This window comes from Rhinopithecus roxellana, chromosome 1 (assembly GCF_007565055.1).
Source record: "Rhinopithecus roxellana isolate Shanxi Qingling chromosome 1, ASM756505v1, whole genome shotgun sequence".
Lineage (NCBI taxonomy): Eukaryota > Metazoa > Chordata > Mammalia > Primates > Cercopithecidae > Rhinopithecus > Rhinopithecus roxellana.
Window position 1 is genome coordinate 70788116 of NC_044549.1, and position 20680 is coordinate 70808795.

General features: G+C 38.0%; 1 protein-coding gene across 1 annotated transcript in view; it reads left to right on the forward strand.

The window, feature by feature from the left end:
• The window catches only part of ARL8B (ADP ribosylation factor like GTPase 8B), a 55677-nt gene that overhangs the window by 31835 nt on the left and 3162 nt on the right, over positions 1-20680 (forward strand). Inside the window, exons 2-6 of the mRNA XM_010365694.2 lie at positions 13400-13480; positions 15030-15103; positions 15522-15615; positions 16989-17056; positions 17311-17381. Of these exons, the coding sequence (XP_010363996.2) occupies positions 13400-13480; positions 15030-15103; positions 15522-15615; positions 16989-17056; positions 17311-17381 (388 nt within the window). The remainder of the gene's footprint in view (positions 1-13399; positions 13481-15029; positions 15104-15521; positions 15616-16988; positions 17057-17310; positions 17382-20680) is intronic.

A 20680-nucleotide genomic window follows, 5' to 3' on the forward strand; every position in this document is an offset into this window, starting at 1 on the left:
ATCACTTGAGCGCAGAAGTTCGAGACCAGCTTGGGCAACATGGCGAAACCCTGCCTGCAGGCATGCACTACCACGCCTGGCTCATTTTTGAATTTTGTATTTTATACCAAAAATACAAAATTTGAGCCAGGCGTGGTGGTGTGTGCCTGTAGTCCCAGTTACATGGGAGACTGAGGAGGATCACCTGAACACAGGCGGTTGAGGGTACAGTGAGCCATGATTACATTAGTGTACTCTAGCCTGGGTGACAGAGTGACACTGTCTCCAAAAAAAAAAAAAAAAAAAAAAAAAAAAAAAAAATGCTAGGTGCGGTGGGATTACAGGCTGGCATCACGCCTGTTCCCAGCACTTTGGGAGGCTGAGGCGGGTGGATCACCTGATGTCGGAAGTTCGAGACCAGCCTGACCAATATGGAGAAACCCTATCTCTACTAAAAATAAAAAATTAGCCCGGTGTGGTGATGCATGCCTGTAATCCCAGCTACTTGGGAGGTTGAGGCAGGAGAATCGCTTGAACCTGGGAGGTGGAGTTTGGGGTGAGCCAAGCTCATGCCATTGTACTCCAGCCTGGGCAAGAAGAGCAAAACTCCGTCTCAAAAAAAAAAAAAAAAAAGAGAGAAAAAGAAAAAGGACTGAAGGACTTTTGTTACATGCATATCTTACTAACTTAGATCATTTGGGTAGCTCTAGAAATCTCCCTTAAGAAACCTAGAAATATAAACTTTTTTACAATTTTTTTTTGAACGAGCAGCATTTGTACCCATAGAAGGGCATATAGTGACAAGTCTTTTTCTCGTTTTAGTTCCCCAAATACTGGTTTTAGTTTTCCCCAGAAAGAAGAAAAGGAACTTCTAAATAAAGTTATTTTCTAAATTTAAAAAAGTTTTTATGTTAGAAATGCAGACATTCAAAAAGTAGTGCAAATGTTTAGAGACCAACCAGTACAATAGTATCAAGGCCTGAAAATGTGACTGGTATACTAATAACCTCAACACTCGTGCTTCCTACTTTAGAACCCTACGCAGCCTGCATGCGAACAGTAATCTTTTTATAAAAAGATGCAGGTGTTTATTAAGGATTATGGTGGACCTTTGGTTTTCACGGGAAATATATCCAGATAACTTCAGTGATTTCACAAGTTGACAAATAATGTTATTTGCTTGAGCTCTCCAGCGCTAAGATTTGTTTTAGTGTCTATTTTTATATTGCTGTTGGCTCATCAATGTTTCTGAATATTTGAGTGAAACTGCTGGGTGGTTGACAATGGATACTCACTAGCAAACTAATCACAGACAAGCAAGTTAAATTTCTCTTCAGCAGTTTTTTGGATATAGATTTAGTAGCACCATTATTAGAATGCTGTTAAAGGTATAGTGATCATATGAGAAATAATCTTTAGAGACCTTTTAAAATGACTCTGTTTCGGGAATAGAGGTTAGCAAGGATGAGTTTTCAGGCTCCTAAATGAAATTGTGGTTTGGAGAACATTTTAATCCTCAAGAGTTGTTTTTGTAAAGGAAGTTGCTGCGAAGTAGCTCTCTTTGTATTAGCAGGCAGTAGAGTTAGTTGTTTCAAGTGAGTTAGAATTGGAACGACAGCATGTAGTTAGTAGTTGGAGAGTTCCTATGCCATTATGCTTTATAGAAAGTTATCTAGATGTGATATGACCAGTTGATCCCCTGTAATAAAAACAATTAAAAAATTTTCTAGAGAATTTTTATCCGCTGTATTCGGTTTTCATAGCATAACGCTGAAGAAAATGTAATGAGTTTTTCACTAAGTTTTGTTGCTCCCATTCCAAAAGAACTATTTAAAAATCCATGTTGCTCAGGTGTATTTGTATAAATGTGTTATTGGTATATGTTCCAAAATTATGGGAAACTGCTGTAATTCTGATATGACTTTAGTGTATGTTATTAATAATTTTAATTGTTACATAAAATCATTCTATGGCACAGAGGTAACCAAAAAAAAAAAAAAAAAAAAATCCATGTTGCTACCATTTGGGATGTTACGTATCCTGACAGGATAAATAAAACTTACCATTAGTTTTTTTTTTTTTTTTTTTTTTTTGGGACAGGGTCTGGCTTTGTCCCCGGTATCTGTAGAGTGCAGTGGCACCATCACAGCTCACTCCAACCTCTGCCTTCCAGGCTCAAACCATCCTCCCACCTCAGCCTTCCAAGTAGCTGGGACCGCAGGCACACCCCACCAAACCTGGCAAAGTTTTGTATTTTTTGTAGAAACGGGGTCTTGCTTTGTTGCCCAGACTGGTTTCAAGCGATCCACCCACTTCGGCCTCCCATAGTGCTGGGATTACAGGCATGAGGCACTGCACTGGCCTTTACCACTAGTTATCTTGAAAAAATAAACAATTCAGCCCCTGTCCCCTAAGGCAAATCTGATTGCTTGCCAAATTACCATAAACTCAACAACATCAAAAAAAGACAAAACAAAAACCCAGCAATATTAACACTGAAACTTGGAGTCTTGCCTTCAGGTGTGGTCCTCAGTCCAAAGTGTATCAAGAGCCCCACTGACATCAGAGAGGCAATGTTTGAGTGGTTTGCAAAAACAGTACAGCAGTTAAGAGTTAAATATTTCATCTTAAGGGTTTGAGTGGGTCTGTTTGCCTCATAGGTGAGGCAAAGGCCTCATCTAAAGGGCCAGCTGTTCGGGAGCAGGAAAGAAGAAAAGAAACAAAGCCAGCAGTAAACACTTGAGGTTTGAGCTAATATAGGCACTTAGGAGAAGTGGCCGTAGGGAGAAAGAAGACAATACCTTTGCGTTCCGATTGAGTAAGAGGGTTTAGAGTTCTCTCTAATATAATCAAAAGTGACATAGATAGGACTGAAATTTAGATTTCTTGACTCGTTTTCAAGTAGCACAGTGGGTAGGCACTCTACAGAAATATTCCTATTGTTATGTGTTAATTTAAGTTAGTCCTTAGGGGCTTAAATGTCACTACTTCAAGAAAGACCTTCTTGAATACTCAGTCACCTCATACAGTCTCCTCTGTTTTGCATAGCATGTATTTATTAGGTGATATTTGTATATTTGTTTCCTAGTTTCTCTTCTTTTTATTGTTGAATTACTGACTGATGACTAAAGTGAGTACATAGAGGCAGAGACAAAGTAGCTTTAAGAGTTTTTATAAGACCACAGGAAAAAGTGAACAGCAATAGGTGTTTATAAATCAGTATAGCATAGATTTGTTATCTGTGTGTGCTGTCAAGGTACACAAAACGCAGCTGTGTGAATCGGCTGCTACTGGACTGGATCATTTGTGTAGCAGTCTTTTACAGTTGGCCTGCCTACCTTAGAACGAGGAGACCCAGAGTTTTCATAAATGCATAGTATGAGAGCTATAGCCACTTCTTCATCTATACAGATGCCACGGATTAAAAAGAGTGTCACTCAGTGAACTCAGGTTGGAGCCACAGTCAGTCCATTTGGATTAGTAAACTAGATGAAACGTTGGCATACAGGCCACAGTCTACACAGGGTGCCTGTTCTTAGCAGGAATCTAAGGTTGCCTTTATCTTTCTGGCTGGTGTTTTTGGAAGAGTTAGAAGATTTGTTTGAGTCTGTATTGTTGTACATTGTCAGTTTTGAAATGATAATCTTGGAATGTTATGACTTTGCAGAAGGTTTTATTTGATTTGCTTCAGAGAAATAATTTCTGAGTTTGGTTTATCTGGGATGTTGGCCCATAGGGAGAATTTGGGCCATCGGGTAAAGGAAACCTTAATTAATTATATCCCTAAGGAATTTTGAAGTATGAGTTTAAAATTTTTGCATGCTACTTAATTCACTGTGATAATTACAAAAGAGCACTTTCTTTAGAAACAAACAAAAATAAATCCATTGAAGTTTTGAGAAACTTTATTCTTTAGTAATAAGACTTAACTGCTCAAATGAATCTTTTATTTTTATTGTAGATTCAGAGGAACAGGGGCAGGTCTGTTCCATGGCTATATTGTGTGATGCTAAGGTTTGGGCTTCTACTGATCTTGTCACCCAAATAGTGAGCATAGTGCCCAATAGATAGTTTTTCAGTCCTTGCCCTCTCCCCACTTCTCGGAGTCTCCCATGTTGGGCCTATCTTTATGTCTGTGTGTACTCAGTGTTTAGCTCTCATGTTCTTCCTTTTTTTTTTTTTTTTTTTTTTTTTTGAGACGGAGTCATGCTGTGTTGCCCAGGGTGGAGTGCAGTGGCATGATATCAGCTCACCTGCAACCTCCGTCTCCCTGGTTGAAGTGATTCTCCTGCCTCAGCCTCCGAAGTAGCTGGGACTACAGGTGTGTGCCACCACACCCAGCTAATTTTTGATTTTTAGTAGAGACAAGGTTTCGCCATGTTGGCCAGGCTGGTCTCGAACTCCTGACCTCAGATGATCCACCCGCCTCAGCCTCAGAAAGTGCTGTGATTACAGGTTTGAGCCACCATGCCTGACCAGCTCCCAGTTACAAGTAAGAACATGAAGTTTTTGGTTTTCTGCTTCTGTATTGGTATCGCTGAATCTTTTAACCTGTACTTTTTAACTAAAGTCCTTTGGGAAGGAATTATGTCTGTGGTTGGAAGTAAATCCAGATTTGCATATAAAACAGATCAAATTATTGATCTTTGGGAAATTAAGGAAAGACTGTCCACAGTGTTCTGAAATTGGGAGAAAATGAACATTGTATATATGATTCTTGAAATGTTACTGTAGTGAATGATTATAAACATGTTTTTTAGCACCTTAAAAAGAGAGTGCTGCTGGGTGCCATGGCTCATGCCTGTAACCCCAGCATTTTGGGAGGCCGAGGTGGGTGGATTACCTGAGGTCAGGAGTTTGAGACCAGCCTGGCCAACATGGCAAAACCCCATCTGTACTAAAAATACAAAAATTAGTTGGGCATGGTGGCACACGCGTGTAATCCCAGGACTCGGGAGGCTGAGGCAGGAGAATTGCTTGAACCCAGGAGCCTGAGGTTGCAGTGAGCTGAGATCGTGCCATTGCACTCCAGCCTGGGTGACAGGAGCAAAACTCTGTCTTGGGAGAAAAAAAAAGAGAGTGCTATAAAGGGAATCTCATGTTTGAATATGATATATGTGTTTGCAATAACTACTGTAAAGAAGAGGAAAATAAAGAACAGAATATGATTATACTTTGTCCCTCAGTATATGAGGGGGATTAGTTCTTAGGACCCCCTCTGTTTACCAAAATCTGTATGTATTCAAGTCCTGCAGTCGGCTCTGCACATATGAAAAGTTGCTCCACATCCCCCATATTAGGTATTTGAATCCATGAATACTGTATTTTTGATCTGCATTTGGTTGGAAAAAATCCATGTGTAAGTGGACCTATATGCACTTCAAACCTATGTAGTTCAAGGGTTAACTTTAGTTATAACTCTTTTACTTTTTCCTGAACTAATTGTGAGAATTCCTTATGATTGATTCTGTTCATGAATTTTACTATTATTTATTATTGTAGTAGGTAATAGGTGGTAGTGGCATGACTAATTTATCTTCTCTTTCCAGATGCACTTGATACAATAAAGAATAAGGTAGTATTTGATTATTTCTATTTAAAATTTATTTTATTTGGAAACTATTTAAAATTTATAGAAAAGTTGCAAAAATAAATGCATTGCAAACAGCACTCATACCCCTTTCCAGGATCAAACTGTGGTTAACATTTTACTTCATTTGCTTTCTGATTATCACCTTACAGCATTCAATTTTCTGAAACATTGGAAGGTGAGGCCCTTGTTTTCTAAGTATGTAGTTTTCTAAGATTAGGGATATTCTTTTACATGAGTATAGTTAAGTTACGAACTTTAGTACATTTAAAAGTTGATGCATCATAGATTTTATCTATTCCATTTTTGTCAGTTGACCCAATAATAATATCATTTGTAGCCGTTTTTGTCCTTCAGTACAGGATCCAACTAGGATCATGTACCTTTTGGATGCAGTCTAGGATCATGTACCGCTTTTACTTGTCATGTTTCTTTAGCCTCCATTAATCTGAAACATGTCTACAGCTTTTCTTTTTCTGGCATTGACATTTTTGAAAAATTCACACATGACCCTTCTTTTAAATAGAATGTTCCTCATTTTGGGTTTGTCTGATGATTAGATTCTGTTATATATATATTCTCAGCTGAAATACTACAAAGGGGATATTGTGTCCTTCTAATGGTATCATGTCGGTAGGCACATGATGTTAATCTGAGCATCGAGATATTAATTGTGATCACACAAAGTGTTGCCTGATTTCTCCATTGTATAATTACTAGTTTTTCCCATCTTGCAACTAATGATCAGTTTGTGGGGGATATACTTTCAGACTGTGAAACTTCTTGCTCTTCATCAAAATTTCCCCCTAGATGAGTATCTTATTACCTTCCTTTTCAGTGTTCTCCCAGCAAAAAAAAAAAAAAAAAGAAGAAGAAAGAAAAATTGGTTGTAATTCTTTTTCTTACTCAATTGAAATACAAAATTCTACTTACTACAGAAATATAGAAAGCATAATAATTTGAAAAATGAGTATTGGTAATTATAGTGACTTCATGTATGAATTAAAAGTTCTTAGAAGGAAAAATGACTAATTTGGGTATTTAGTTGGTCATATCCTCTTACTTGCCCAGTGTGTGAATTTTGGAATTAAACAATTGAGTCCTGGTGTGTTTTGTTTTAAAAAGAAAAGACCAGTCTGCTTAGCATGTGAAAAGTAGCTTCTTCTGTGCTGTACCAAAAGAAAAAAGTTAGTATGAGGCTTTGTCATGTTCCATATTTCATTCTGTCTTCATAAAGTGGCTTGATAACCACACCCTTAAAAAATGATTCTTAGAGAAAAAAAACTGTGAGACGTTTGTTAAAGTAGATATTTTTCTGTTTGTCTTTTCAAGTTTATTGTATTGGATTGAACTGCTGCTATAGATGGACAGGTCAAGCAAAGAGAAGCTTCATTTCCCATGTTGTTGTTAATAGCTTGCTTCCTGCATGTCTTCATTTAAAAGAACAATTGTAAAATCTAACCTAGTCCATTTAGTACTACTCTACTTTGAAAGCACTAAAACATATGAAGAGGATTTCACTGTGTTCTTTCCCGTGTCAGATATCACTGTTTATAAGCAGTCAGTGCACAGTACATCTCTGGTATATTAACCTGTTTACAAAGAATAGTTGCATCCACCCCTCGCCCATTTCTGTTGTCTTAAGGTATCCTTGTTTTTTTTTTTTTTTTTTTTTTTTTTGAGACGGAGTCTTGCTCTGTCAGCAAGCTGGAGTGCAGTGGCGTGATCTCGGCTCACTGCAACCTCCACTTTCTGGATTCAAGCAATTCTCCTGCCTCAGCCTCCCAAGTAGCTGGGACTACAGGCACGCGCCACCATGCCCAGCTAATTTCTGTATTTTTTGTACAGACAGGGTTTCACCATGTTGGCCCAGATGGTCTCGATCTCTTGACCTCATGATCCACCCGCCTCGGCCTCCCAAAGTGCTGGGATTACAGGCGTGAGCCACTACGCCTGGCTGGTATCTTTTTTTTTTTTTTTTTTTTTTGGTAATGCTCTGTGGCCCAGGCTGGAGTGCAGTGGTGCGATCTCAGCTCACTGCAACCTCCGCCTCCTGGGTTCAAGCGATTGCCTCAGCTTCCAGAGTAGCTGGGACTACAGGCATGCTCCACCATGCCCAGCTAACTTTTTATATTTTAGTACAGGTGAGGTTTCACCACGTTGCCCAGGCTGGTCTTGAACTCCTGAGCTCAGGCAGTCCACCTGCCTTGGCCTCCCAAACTGCTGGGATTACAGGCGTGAGACACTACGCCCAGCTGTCTTAAGGTATCTTTAGTAAAGTGTCTTTTCACTATTAGAGGTTCACAGCCTCATGTCTTCAGTCTTCCTGCTGTTAACTTTGGTTGCTCTCTGTACGTTTTTCACCATTTTCCATTTGTCTCATTTCTGAGATCTCTAGTAGAAAATTTAGGTGAGTGCTGCAAAGTAGAGTTGGCACTGATAGAACTTTCTGGGACAAGGTCTGCTTTAGCCTTTGGTATGCTAATGAATTTGGAAAGAGCCACATTTTTCTGCTGTTGTAGTATTCATCTCCCTGCTTACTTGTATTTTAAATGAACAGCCTATGAATAGAACATAAAACCATAAATGTTAGGTCTGGAAGTGACTTTGGAGATACTCTTCCAATGTCCTTTTTCTAGATAAGGAAGCTGAGTCCCAAGGTCACATGACTTGCATCTGGTTAGTAAGTAGCATAATTGGTAATAAGATTCCCTGACTTTGAGAATAGTCTTCTTTTCACCATCTTATTTTGCTTCAGATTCATTTTGTTCAACCAAATTCCAGGCACACTACCTTGCAAGTTTGGCTTATAGGAGGGTAAGCATTGTGACAGTGACAGCTCCATCTACCATCACAAAATCACAGCGAGTGCCACGTGTGATCATGGCATTTAAGAAGGCGGCATGAAAGCATGCACTGGTCCCTCTTATCCATGGTTTTGCTTTCCAGTTTCAGTTACCTATGATCAACCTCTGAAATAATAATGACTCCAAAGCAGAAGAGTACTGTGCCTGATTTATAAATTAAGCTTTATCATAGGTATGTATGTATTGGAAAAAACATAGTGTACATAGGGTTAGGTTCTATCTGTGATGTCAGGCATCCACTGGGGTTCTTGGAATGTATCCCCCAAGGATAAGGAGGGACTACATATTTTTATTTCTCTACTCTTCCCCCCAAGTCAGATTAACTCATAGCTATCCAGATCTTAAGAAGAGTATGACGTTAGGCAAGTGACTTAATCTGACATTGCCTTGTTTTTCTCATCTGAGAAATGAAGATAATGCTACTCATTTCATTGGGTTGTCATAAGGATTAAACTATGCTGTTGAATATTAAGTGCTTAATATTATGTGTTTGTTAAGTTTGTTAAAATAAGTAGAATGATATACCACTAAGTAGTATTTTCTAAACATCTGTTTCCCAAACCTGTAGTCTTAATTAAGCAGCTTCTTGACAACTCAGACATAAATTCTCAGGTATCTAGTGTCCAGCTGCCAACTGAGTGGTTATAGTTGTTCAACACAAGCTTCGAAAAGTGATGATTAAGATTGGACACTAGGAAAGAAGTAGAAAATATTTCCAGGTCCATAAAGTAATTATTGCACACAATTCATGCATCAAAGTTAAGCACTTTATTGGCAGAAGAGTTCCGTCATTTTCCTCCTTCATAGCCTATGGTTTTTTGTTTGTTTGTTTGTTTGTTTTTTTGAGACATGCTCTCACTCTGTTGTCTAGGCTGTAGTACAGTCTCACAATCTTGGCTTAAAGTCATATTGTTCTTAAGATCTCAACCTCCACCTCCCAGGCTCAAGCAATCCTCCCACCTCAGCTTCCCTAGTAGCTGGGACTACAGGTACATATAACCATGCCTGGCTAATTTTTGTGTTGTTTGTAGAGAGAAGGTTTTGCCATGTCACCCAGACTAGTCTTGAACTCCTGGGCCGCAGTAACCTGCCTATCTCAGCCTCCCAAAGTGCTGGAATTAGAAGCTTGAGCCACTATGCCCGGCCCTAATAACTCTTACTTTGTTCAACAAATATTTATTGAATATCTTGCTGTACTCAAGATATTTTGGAGTAAAATCTCAAGGACTTGATTAGCTGATTTTCAGTTTTTGCATGTTAGCAGTAGCAACTGAATTACAGGAAAGTTGTTAGCGTCGACCAAGGTAAAGAAAAGAGATAAATGAACCCCTGAGAAAGCTCAGGGGTACTCCAGTATAATGGCAGCCCCTACATTGTTTTATTACAAAGTGGTGCTGTAGTTGATGTTTATAATCATAAAATTTTACCTCCAATAGAGAGGGCCCTTGAGTGTTGTCTAATTTAGTTTTCTTGTTTTACAGTAGATAAAATGACCCTGAAACATTGAGAACACATTAAATCATGTTCTATAGATTGTTTGTGGGAAGTTAGCCAAGTGTGTATTGCCTTTCAGAAAGCTTTCTATGCAAGCTAGTTATAAAGTTTGGTACCTAAAAAGTTTAGCTACGATTTCCTGCCTTTTCATTAAGTAAAACACCTAATGATATGAAATAAATGAGCATTATCTCACGTAGATCTCTCCTTAGAGATTAAAGCCTGTCACAATGAATATAATTACAATGAAAATATTTAAGAGAAATATAATCATGATTTAGCCATGTGACCTTGGGACTCTACTACCTGTTCTATAAAATGGTAATGATAATTGTCCCTCCCTATATCATGACTAGTTTTTTAAAAATTTTGGTAAAATATACAAAACACAATGTATCATCTTAATCATTTTCAAGTGTGCAATTCAGTAGTGTTAAGTACATTCACATTGTGTAACCATCCCACTGTCCACTTCTAGAAATATTTTATCTTTTCAAACTGAAATTCCATACCCATTAAGCAAATAAGTATCTTCTGTCTTTATGAACTTGACTACTTTAGGTACCTCATAAAGTGAAATACAGTGTGTGTGTGTGTGTGTGTGTGTATGTGTGTGTGTGTGTGTGAGAGAGAGACTTCTGGCTCATTTCACTAGCAAAATGTCTTCATTTCTTTTGAGTGTATATTCAGAAGTTGAATTGCTGTATCATATGATAATTCTATTTTTAGGTTTTGAGGAACTGCTGTACCATTTTTCATATTAGCTGTACCATTTTATCTTCCTGCTAGCAGTATACAAGAGTTCCTATTTCTCTGCATTCTTTCCAGTGCTTACTTTCTGTTTTTTTTTTTTTTTTTCTTAATAGTAGCCATCCTACTGGATGTTAGGTGGTATCTCTTTGTGGGTTTGATTTGCATTTCCCTAATGATTAGTGAGTTGAACATCTTTTCAGGAGTTTATTGGCCATTTATCTTTTATCATGGCTTAGTTTTGATATAACGAGTTTTGATATAATGACTAGATTTTCACGTATAATCACATACATGAAAGTCCAGAGAATTATAATGTCTTATATAAGTGAAATTAGTGATTACGGTTGTGTTAACATTTTTTTCTGAAATTAATAAAACTGCACTGAATGGTTAAAAGAGGCAGAATTCGAGTTCTGTAGAGGAAGTTGTTTGTACAGTTGGAATTCGTTGTGCTCAAGACTTAAGACAATTTTCGAATACATGTGTATGTGGCTAGCATGAGGCCATAGCAAACAATTGCCCAGTGTTAAGGCCATGAAAAGAGTCCTGTTTGTTTAACCAGTCCCTTGTTGAGGTGTTTGTTAATCCTGGGTTGTTAGCCTAAAATGTAATAGTAAACTCAACTGAGAAATTAACTGAGAAATTTGCTAATGTAAACTAAAATATAAATGCATAAAATCACTATTAATTGTGACTCATTAAGATGTACTTCACGAGAGCAGTCAAAATAGAGAATATGGCAAGAATATGGTAAGGCATAAGAGAATCGTGATACTTTACTGAAGCATATAAAAGATTGGAATGATTAAGTGGTCAAATCATGTGCCTGAATGAAAAGACTTGATAGTAGTTACATATTGAGTTAAGTGTGATTTTTCTCAAATTAATACATTTATGTAATTCCAGTCAGTATTTTAACAAAATTATTAATCTCTGAAGTTTATTTGGAATGTGGGTGATGAATAAAGATAATACCAAAAAATCCCAAATTTTTAATCAGCTATATGGAATAATACCTAGTATAAATTATAGTAATAAATCTAGTGTTTATTCAGGAATAAACAGAGTAATGGAAAAGAATTGAGGACCCAGATACAGAACTGTCTGTCTATGGTGTTTGACATATCACTTATTATTTATTTATTTGGAGGTAGAGTCTCACTCTGTTGCTCAGGCTGGCAGTGGCACAATCTCGGCTCACTGCAACATCTACCTCTCGGATTCAAGTGATTCTCTTGCCACAGCCTCCCAAGTAGCTGGGATTACAGGTGCATGCCACCACACCTGGCTAATTTTTTTGCATTTTTAGTAGAGGCAAGGTTTCAGCATGTTGGCCAGGCTGGTCTTGAACTCCTGACCTCAAGTGATCCGCCCGCCTTGGCCCCCCAAAGTACTGGGATTACAGGTGTGCGCCATCACACCTGGCCTGATGTGTAATTTTTAATTAGTTGGTAAAGGACGGACTTTTTTTTTTTTTTTTTTTTTAAGATGGAATGTTACTGTCTTGCCCAGGCTGGAGTGCACTGGTGTGATCTCAGCTTACTACAGCCTCTGCCTCCTGGGTTCAAGCGATTCTCCTGCCTCAGCCTCCCGAGTAGCTGGGATTACAGGCACCCGCCATCAGGCCTGGCTGATTTTTGTATTTTAGTAGAGATGGGTCTCACCATGTTGGCCAGGCCAGTCTTGAACTCCTGACCTCAGGTGATCCACCCACCTTGGCCTCCCAAAGTGCTGGGGTTACAGGCATGAGCCATGCCCAGCCAAAGAAGACAGATTTTTTAATTAGTGGTGGGATGATTGTTTGTTATCTATTTGGAAAAAGAGACTTTCCTTTAGTACTGTGTATCGTCATACTCCAGTTGGATACATGTTTTAAATTTGAAAAAGTTACATAGTATTAGAAGAATTTAATTTTGATCTCATGACATTGAGATTAGAAACCAAAAAGAACAAAATGTATGGCAAAATATTTTATAAGCCTTATTAAAAGACAGACTTGGAAATGCTATTTAGCAGTGAATTTAATAGTTATTGTCAGAATAATTTAAATGCTGAAAGTTTGATTTCTGATTTCATCTACTTTGTGTGTGAAAATGTACATCAGGTGAACACATTTATAAATTTTCATATGTATTTGTAATATAAAAATTTTTTTTTTTTTTTGAGATGGAGTCTTGCTCTGTCGCCCAGGCTGGAGTGCAGTGGCCAGATCTCAGCTCACTGCAAGCTCCGCCTACCAGGTTCACGCCATTCTCCTGCCTCAGCCTCCCGAGTAGCTGGGACTACAGGCGCCCGCCACCTCGCCCGGCTAGTTTTTTGTATTTTTTAGTAGAGACGGGGTTTCACCGTGTTAGCCAGGATGGTCTCGATCTCCTGACCTCGTGATCCGCCCGCCTCGGCCTCCCAAACTGCTGGGATTACAGGCTTGAGCCACTGTGCCCGGCTAAAAATTTTTTTAGCATAAGGAAATATGTGAAAAATTACATTAGTTTCAAAAATACCTTTTTTAGATGGGAGAAGTTATCTTTGTTGGGACAAAAATAATGCATCTCTTCAATAATTAGGGCCATAAGGAACATATTCTTAAAGTGGATTGTTACCAATGGTAAAAAAATATTTACTAAAATGGGTACAAATGCAATGTTGATATTAGAAGTTTATGCAGTGTCATTATAAATGTTGATTAGTCTAACTTCAAATGTTTTATTTTGTTCAGTCAGGTCAATTCAGTGAAGATATGATACCCACAGTGGGCTTCAACATGAGGAAGGTAACTAAAGGTAACGTCACAATAAAGGTATGTTATTTCTTGCCATATGCAATTTAAATTCTTAGCATAGACACCTAGAAATTATTCTGTTTAATTTCTGTGTTTTTACTGAAAATTTGCAGTTTTTCCGTTATGAATGTGCATGTTTCAAAAGAATAGTTTTTTTTTTTTTTTTTTTTTTTTTTTTTTAAAGCAGTGTTTTGCTCTTTCACCCAGGCTGGAGTGCAGTGGCGCAATCTTCACTCACTGCAACCTCCGCCTCCTGGGTTCAAGTGATTCTCCTGCCAGCCTCCAGAATAGCTAAGATTACAGACTTATGCCGCCACGCTCAGCTAATTTTTTGTATTTTTAGTAGAGACAGGGTTTCGCCATGTCTATTAGGCTCGTCTCAACTCCTAACCTCAAATGGTCTGCCTGCCACAACCTCTCCAAAGTGCTGGGATTACAGTCGTGAGCCACCACACCTGGCCAAGAATAGATTTTTAATTTATTTTGTTTTTCAAAAATAAAATCTATGACCTGAGCCTTAATGTCCATTTTGCCCAGTTATTGTGGTTCACAGAAGCTGTTCACTTTCTCTGTGGCTTATCTAATGAAGTCCAGATTTAGTCATGTGCATGTTTTTTTATGCTTGTTACCAGTTCTGTAGTTAAATTGGAAACCTCTTGAAGATAAATGCCATGATTTGAGACTTTGATGTAGCCCAGTGTCTAGTGTGATGCCCTATGGAGTAGACACAATAATAAAATGATTATGGATGGTGGCTTTCATATGGATAAAATAATTTTTATTTTTTTGAGATAGAGTTTCACTCTTGTTGCCCAGGCTGGAGTGCAATGGTGTGATCTCAGCTCAGTGCAATCTCCACTTCCTGGATTCAAGTGGTTCTCCTGCCTCAGCCCCTGAGTAGCTGGGATTACAAGCACCTGCCACCACACCTGGCTAATTTTTTGTATTTTTAGTAGAGATGAGGTTTTACCATGTTGGCCAGGCTGGTCTCGAATCCTGACCTCAAGTGATCCACCCGCCTCAGCCTCCCAAAGTGCTGGAATTACAAGCGTGAGCCACCACGCCCAACCTAAATAATTTTATACAAGAAACACACCTATGTGGAAATGTTGGCTACTTATTTACAGGATAATTTTAAAAGGTTAGCCATTAATGTAGAACAAATCAGACAATTAAGCTTTAATAGATTCTGAATTGTTGTTTTCTGTCTTGGCATTCAAATCTGGATGGTGCATGGTCCTGTAACTTTTAAATTGTTATAAAGATGTGTTTTCAATAATAGAAGTATATTAGTTAACAGGCAAACTGTTGCACATAAACCAAATCTTTGCTGAAGCAAAATTTTAGATGTATTGTAAATGTATTAAATATGGACTTCAAGTTTAGAAGTGGCCCCAAGAATTCCCATATTAAGAGCTTGTTTGAGGTCAAGTTTTTCAGGAGCACTTTGCCTCTAACATTGTAGAAATAAGTATATCTTCCTGGTCTTTCTCATTTTCTGTTACTTCCTCTTTCAATCATTTATTTAAAATATCTTTATTAAGAATTGCCTTGTTTTGGTTTAAAGATCTGGGACATAGGAGGACAACCCCGATTTCGAAGCATGTGGGAGCGGTATTGCAGAGGAGTCAATGCTATTGTGTAAGTGGTTTTGCTTTTTTGTTTGCTTTTAAATCAATTTAGGCATCAAAGAAGAAAGTTTGTTTTAGTATTTCTGGAGGCTCAATTTTTATCTTGAAAATGAAAGTCTTTCTTAGCTAATATCCTAGTGCAAGTCCATTAACATGGGATTTAAAACAATCATAGAATAAGATCTTTACGTTTTTTGTTTATGGAGCTAAGAGCTAAGGGGTATACATGTTTTACTATCATGTATTAGTCTCTAAAAACAGTCTAGTTAAAAAGTATTAAAGGGTGCTGAGCCTTTCTTTAGGACATAGTTTATTTTGGTTAACAATTTCAATAATGTAAATCTTACGAAAATTAAAAATCAGTAATACCAGTTGTCGTCATCAAGTCATATGGAGAAGGTATGTTGAGATTACTTCATTTTTTTAAGTTACATGATAGATGCTGCAGATCGTGAAAAGATAGAAGCTTCCCGAAATGAGCTACATAATCTTCTAGATAAACCACAGTTACAAGGAATTCCAGTAAGTATGGAATACTTGTTATTTTACATTGTAATTATATAATGATATTAATTATGGTAATTATACAATGATATTAATTATGTTTGCAATCAGTAACATCTTCTTTTTTAAAATCTGGAAGACTTGTTTACCGTGTATCTGCCATATACTGGGCATTGTGGTAAATATGAATCTCGTAACCAGATATCTACTAAACTACTATGCAGCAGGAGCAGTGCTTAGGCCCAGAGATAGAGTGATGAACAGAAATCAATAGAAATATACTCCTTGCCGTCATGGACCTTATGGTTTAGTGGGAAAGGTAGATACTCTGAAAACACTTGAATAATGCAGCTTTAAGTGCTAGGAAGAAAGGTGCAAGGGGCTATGAGAGTTGTAATTTAGAGGGGAGATTTGATCTAGTTTGAGGGAAGAAGGAGGGATTCACGAGAAAGTAATGCTTGAGCTGAGATCTGATGGATACATACGAATGTGAGGTATATGACAGTTGGAGGGAAAGAGAGTTCTAGGCAAAGGCCTTTGGGTGGGAGGAAGTGGGAAACTGAGAAGAGGTCAGTCTCTAGAATACATTTAGGAATTTGCATTTGGATTAGGAATGCTCAACCAGTAAGTATATAATGCAAATCCAAAAAAATTTCCAAAATTCAAAACACTTCTGGTCACAGGTATTTTGGATAAGGCATACTAAACCTGTATTAAGAATAGCAGAATGTGGCTGGGCGTGGTGGCTCACGCTTGTAATCCCAGCACTTTGGGAGGCCGAGACGGGCGGATCGTGAGGTCAGGAGATTGAAACCATCCTAGCTAACACGGTGAAACCCCGTCTCTACTACAAAAAATTAGCCAGGCGTGGTGGCAGGCGCCTGTATTCTCAGCTACTCAGGAGGCTGAGGCAGGAGAATGACATGAACCTGGGAGGCAGAGCTTGCAGTGAGCGGAGATCATGCCACTGCACTCTGGCCTCGGTGACAGAGCGAGACTCCGTCTCAAAATAATAATAATAATAATAAAAAGAATAGCAGAATGCATAGCATAGACTCAGAATATTTTAAACTCCGTCTCAAAATAATAATAATAATAATAATAATAATAATAATAATAAAAAGAATAGCAGAATGCATAGCATAGACTCAGAATATTTTAAATAGAAGTTGGCAGCCACATACTGAATTAAGGGCACTTACATTGTAGGAGTTAAGCGAATACCAGTATGAGCAATGAAATGAATGAGATAGGCCACCAGTTACACAAAATGCCTTAATATTGTGGAATGTGTTAACATCTTAATTTTATGTCTTCACATATCAAGATGATAAACTTCTGTGACTTTTTCTTACATAAAATTGTGCTGTTAATATCTTTTCTTTTTAAAGGTGCTAGTGCTTGGAAACAAGAGAGATCTTCCTAATGCCTTGGATGAGAAACAGCTAATTGAAAAAATGTATGTCTTGAATATGCTATTTTAATAATTTGCTTCTAAATTACCCTATTTTGCCCACTTGTTATGTTATTCCTAATGATAATAGCCATTTTTTTTAGATATATAAACTTAGCCTATCAGAGAAGCGAATCCTAACATTTTAGGATTGCTAAAATGATTTCTTCAGTATAGTAATAAAACTAATGAGTAAAATTGAACAAAGTGATAAGTATGACAGCTGTTCTAAGCACAAACTTATCTTCTTCTTCTCATAGGAATCTGTCTGCTATTCAGGATAGAGAAATTTGCTGCTATTCAATTTCTTGCAAAGAAAAGGATAATATAGGTAAGAAATGACCAGTAATTTTGGAAGAAATGGGTATCATTGGAAGGAATGTCTGTGCTTCTTACAGCTTATTATCTCGCTTTCTCATTAAGTGACTTCCTTTACAGAATACTGCTGCTTTTGCTTGAGAAAAAAGAATAGACATTATACCTTTTGACAACAAATATAGTGAATCTTCACTTTACATTATTGATGGCTTCTTGGAAATTGCTATTTTATCTCTCTCTCTCTCGATCTCTCTCTGTCATATAAATATATATAAAAATATATGTAATATAATATATATTATGTATGTAATGTTATATATATTTATATATAAAATATACTATATATACTATATATAACATATATATATATATATATATTTTTTTTTTTTTTTTTTTTTGAGACAGTCTCACTCCTTCACCCAGGCTGGAGTACAGTGGCGCGATCTCGTCTTACTGCAACCTCTGCCTCCTGGGTTAAAGTGATTCTTGTGCCTCAGCCTCCTGAGTAGCTGGGAGTACAGACATGCACCACCACGCCCAGCTAATTTTTGTATTTTCAATAGCGACAGGGTTTCACCATGTTGCCTAGGCTGGTCTTGAACTCCTGACCTCAAATGATCCACCTGCCTCGGCCTCCCAAAGTGTTGGGATTACAGGTGTGAGCCCGGCCTGTATGTTATCAAACTGTTGAACAGCAAAACATTTTTTAAAAAGAGGAAATTGCACTTTTAAGTGAAATGACATACAGCAGGCCCTCATTTCGTTCAGTGTTACAGTGTTAATGAGAAAAAAATAGTTTTGTTATACACCATTTCACTTAAAGTGGCAATTTCCAAGAACCTGTCAGTGATGTTAAGTGAGGACTTAATGTATAACATCCTGAATCTTCTTTGTGCTATTTAAAGAAGAAAATGCAATAAAGTCTTGAGGCTAAGATTATGTGATACCAATTTATTGTATTAATTTTTACAGAGCTAGTATCTAGCTGTGCTTATAACAAAATGGCATTTATGGAATAAGACTTTACAAAAATCAGTTTACAGGCACTACAACAATTTTTCAGTTATTGAACCAGTATATTACTACAGTATGTTAGCACTCTATTAGAATTATAAGCCCAAAATACCTTTCATTTACTCAGGGGGCCCATATTAATTTCTTAGAACTGCCATAACAAAGTACCACAAACGAGTTGGCTTGGAACAGCAGAAACTTAAGTCATTCAAAATTCTGGAGGCTGGAAGTCCAAAATCAAGTTGTCAGCAGGGTCGTGTTCTCTCTGAAGGCTGTAGAAGATCCCCCCTTGCCTCTCTCTAGCTTGTGGTGGTTGCCAGCAATCCTTGGCATTCCTTCACTTGTAGATGTACCACTCCAACCTCTGCCTCACATTCATGCTTCTCCCCTGTAGTTGTCTCTGTGTCAGTGTATTATCTTTTCCTAAGGACAGAAGTCACTGGATTAGGGCCTACCTTAATTCATTATGACATTATCTTAACTAATAACTTGCAGAGACCGTATTTCCAGTAAAAGTCACATTCCGAGGTTCTGGATGGACATGACTTTTTAGGGGGACACTAAACATTCTAGCATAGTATCCTTACAGAATAGGTGTGTTTGGCTCAACTTTAGTTTCTTAACTAATTTGGTGTGAGATGATTTGATACATGAATGTATTGGAATAAAATGTAATAAATAGTACCATAATAGTGTATTTACAAAGTTTATGCTGATATTTTTTCTTTAGCTTTTGTATTCCAGTCTGTCCTTCCCTAACTCACCTTCCACCCCTCCTGCAAACATGGCTTTATTTATTTTTTATTTTTTTTAAGATGTAGTCTTACTCTGTTGCCGTGACTGGAATGCAGTGGCAAGATTTTAGCTGACAGCAACCTCCACTTCCCGGGTTCAAGTGATTCTTGTGCCTCAGCCTCCTGAGTAGCTGGGATTACAGGTGCCCACTACCATGCCTGGCTAATTTTTGTATTTTTAGTAGACACAGGGTTTCACCATGTTGACCAGGCTGGTCTTGAACTCCTGACCTCACGTGATGCACCTGCCTTGGCCTCCCAAAGTGCCTGGATTACAGGCATGAGCCACCATGCCCAGCCACAAACATGCTTTATTCAGCTTAAAGTGTGGATAGTTGTTCTGACTGATTTTGGGCTTCCTTTAAAGACCATTCAGGGTGGTCCTCAGCCCTAGTAACAGCTGATATACACAAATTTTCCTTTATAAATGGATAGAATAATTCACTTGCTACATTGGGAGCGTTTATTTGAGAACAGACTTGTCAAGCACTTGTGGTTACTTTTAAGTTTTTTCTCTAAGTGGCGGGGAAAACCCTTTTTAAAATTTAAGATATGCCCCATGAGAGCATTTATTTCTACGTCAGTGGTTCTCAATGGGGAGCTTTTCCCCCAGGATACTTTTGACAATGTCTGGAGACATTTTTGATTATCATAACTAGGAGGGTGATGCTGGCATCTAGTGGGTGGAGACCAGAGATGTAGGTCCACAGCAAAGAATTATCCAACATAAAATGTCAGTAGTGGCAAGGTTGGGAAATCCTGTCACACTAACCGTAATTTTTAGTCCATTGTGCTGTTTTGTAAATCCATTATTCCCTATATGTTTTCTGTTTTTCCATTGTTACAAACTAGTTGGATACTTTCCTGAAAAAAAAATATATGGGCTCATGTATGGAAGTGCAGTAGAGCTGTGAGGACTTCTTTCGCTATTTGAGGCTGATCTTAGTAGTTTGCTAAATAGCTCAGTAGTAATTTTAGAACTCCTGACTCACTTAAAATGTTATCAAGCCCAAGGAAACTGATCCAGTCTAGTAAGATCCAGTCTAGTAAGATTTGAAATAAGTATTTTATAAATCAGTTCATCTGAGTATCTTATTTCTATTGTCTTTTTCCCTATTCATAAAGATCCATTTGTCTTTAGGATATGAACTTCTATCAGTATCCACAGAGGCTTTGTGTAGTTTTTTAGTGAATTTCTTTTTTTTTTTTTTGAGATGGAGTTTCACTCTTATGACCCAGCTGGAGTGCAATGGCGCGATCTTGGCTCACTGCAGCCTCTGCCTCCTGGGTTCAAGTGATTCTCCTGCCTCAGCCTCCCGAGTAGCTGGGACTACAGGCACCCGCCACCATGCTTGGCTAATTTTTGTATTTTTAGTAGAGACGGAGTTTCACCATGTTGGCCAGGCTGGTCTTGAACTGCTGACCTCAGGTGATCTACCCACCTTGGCCTCCCAAAGTGCTAGGATTACAGGCGTGAGCCACCGCGCCCAGCCATGAATTTCTT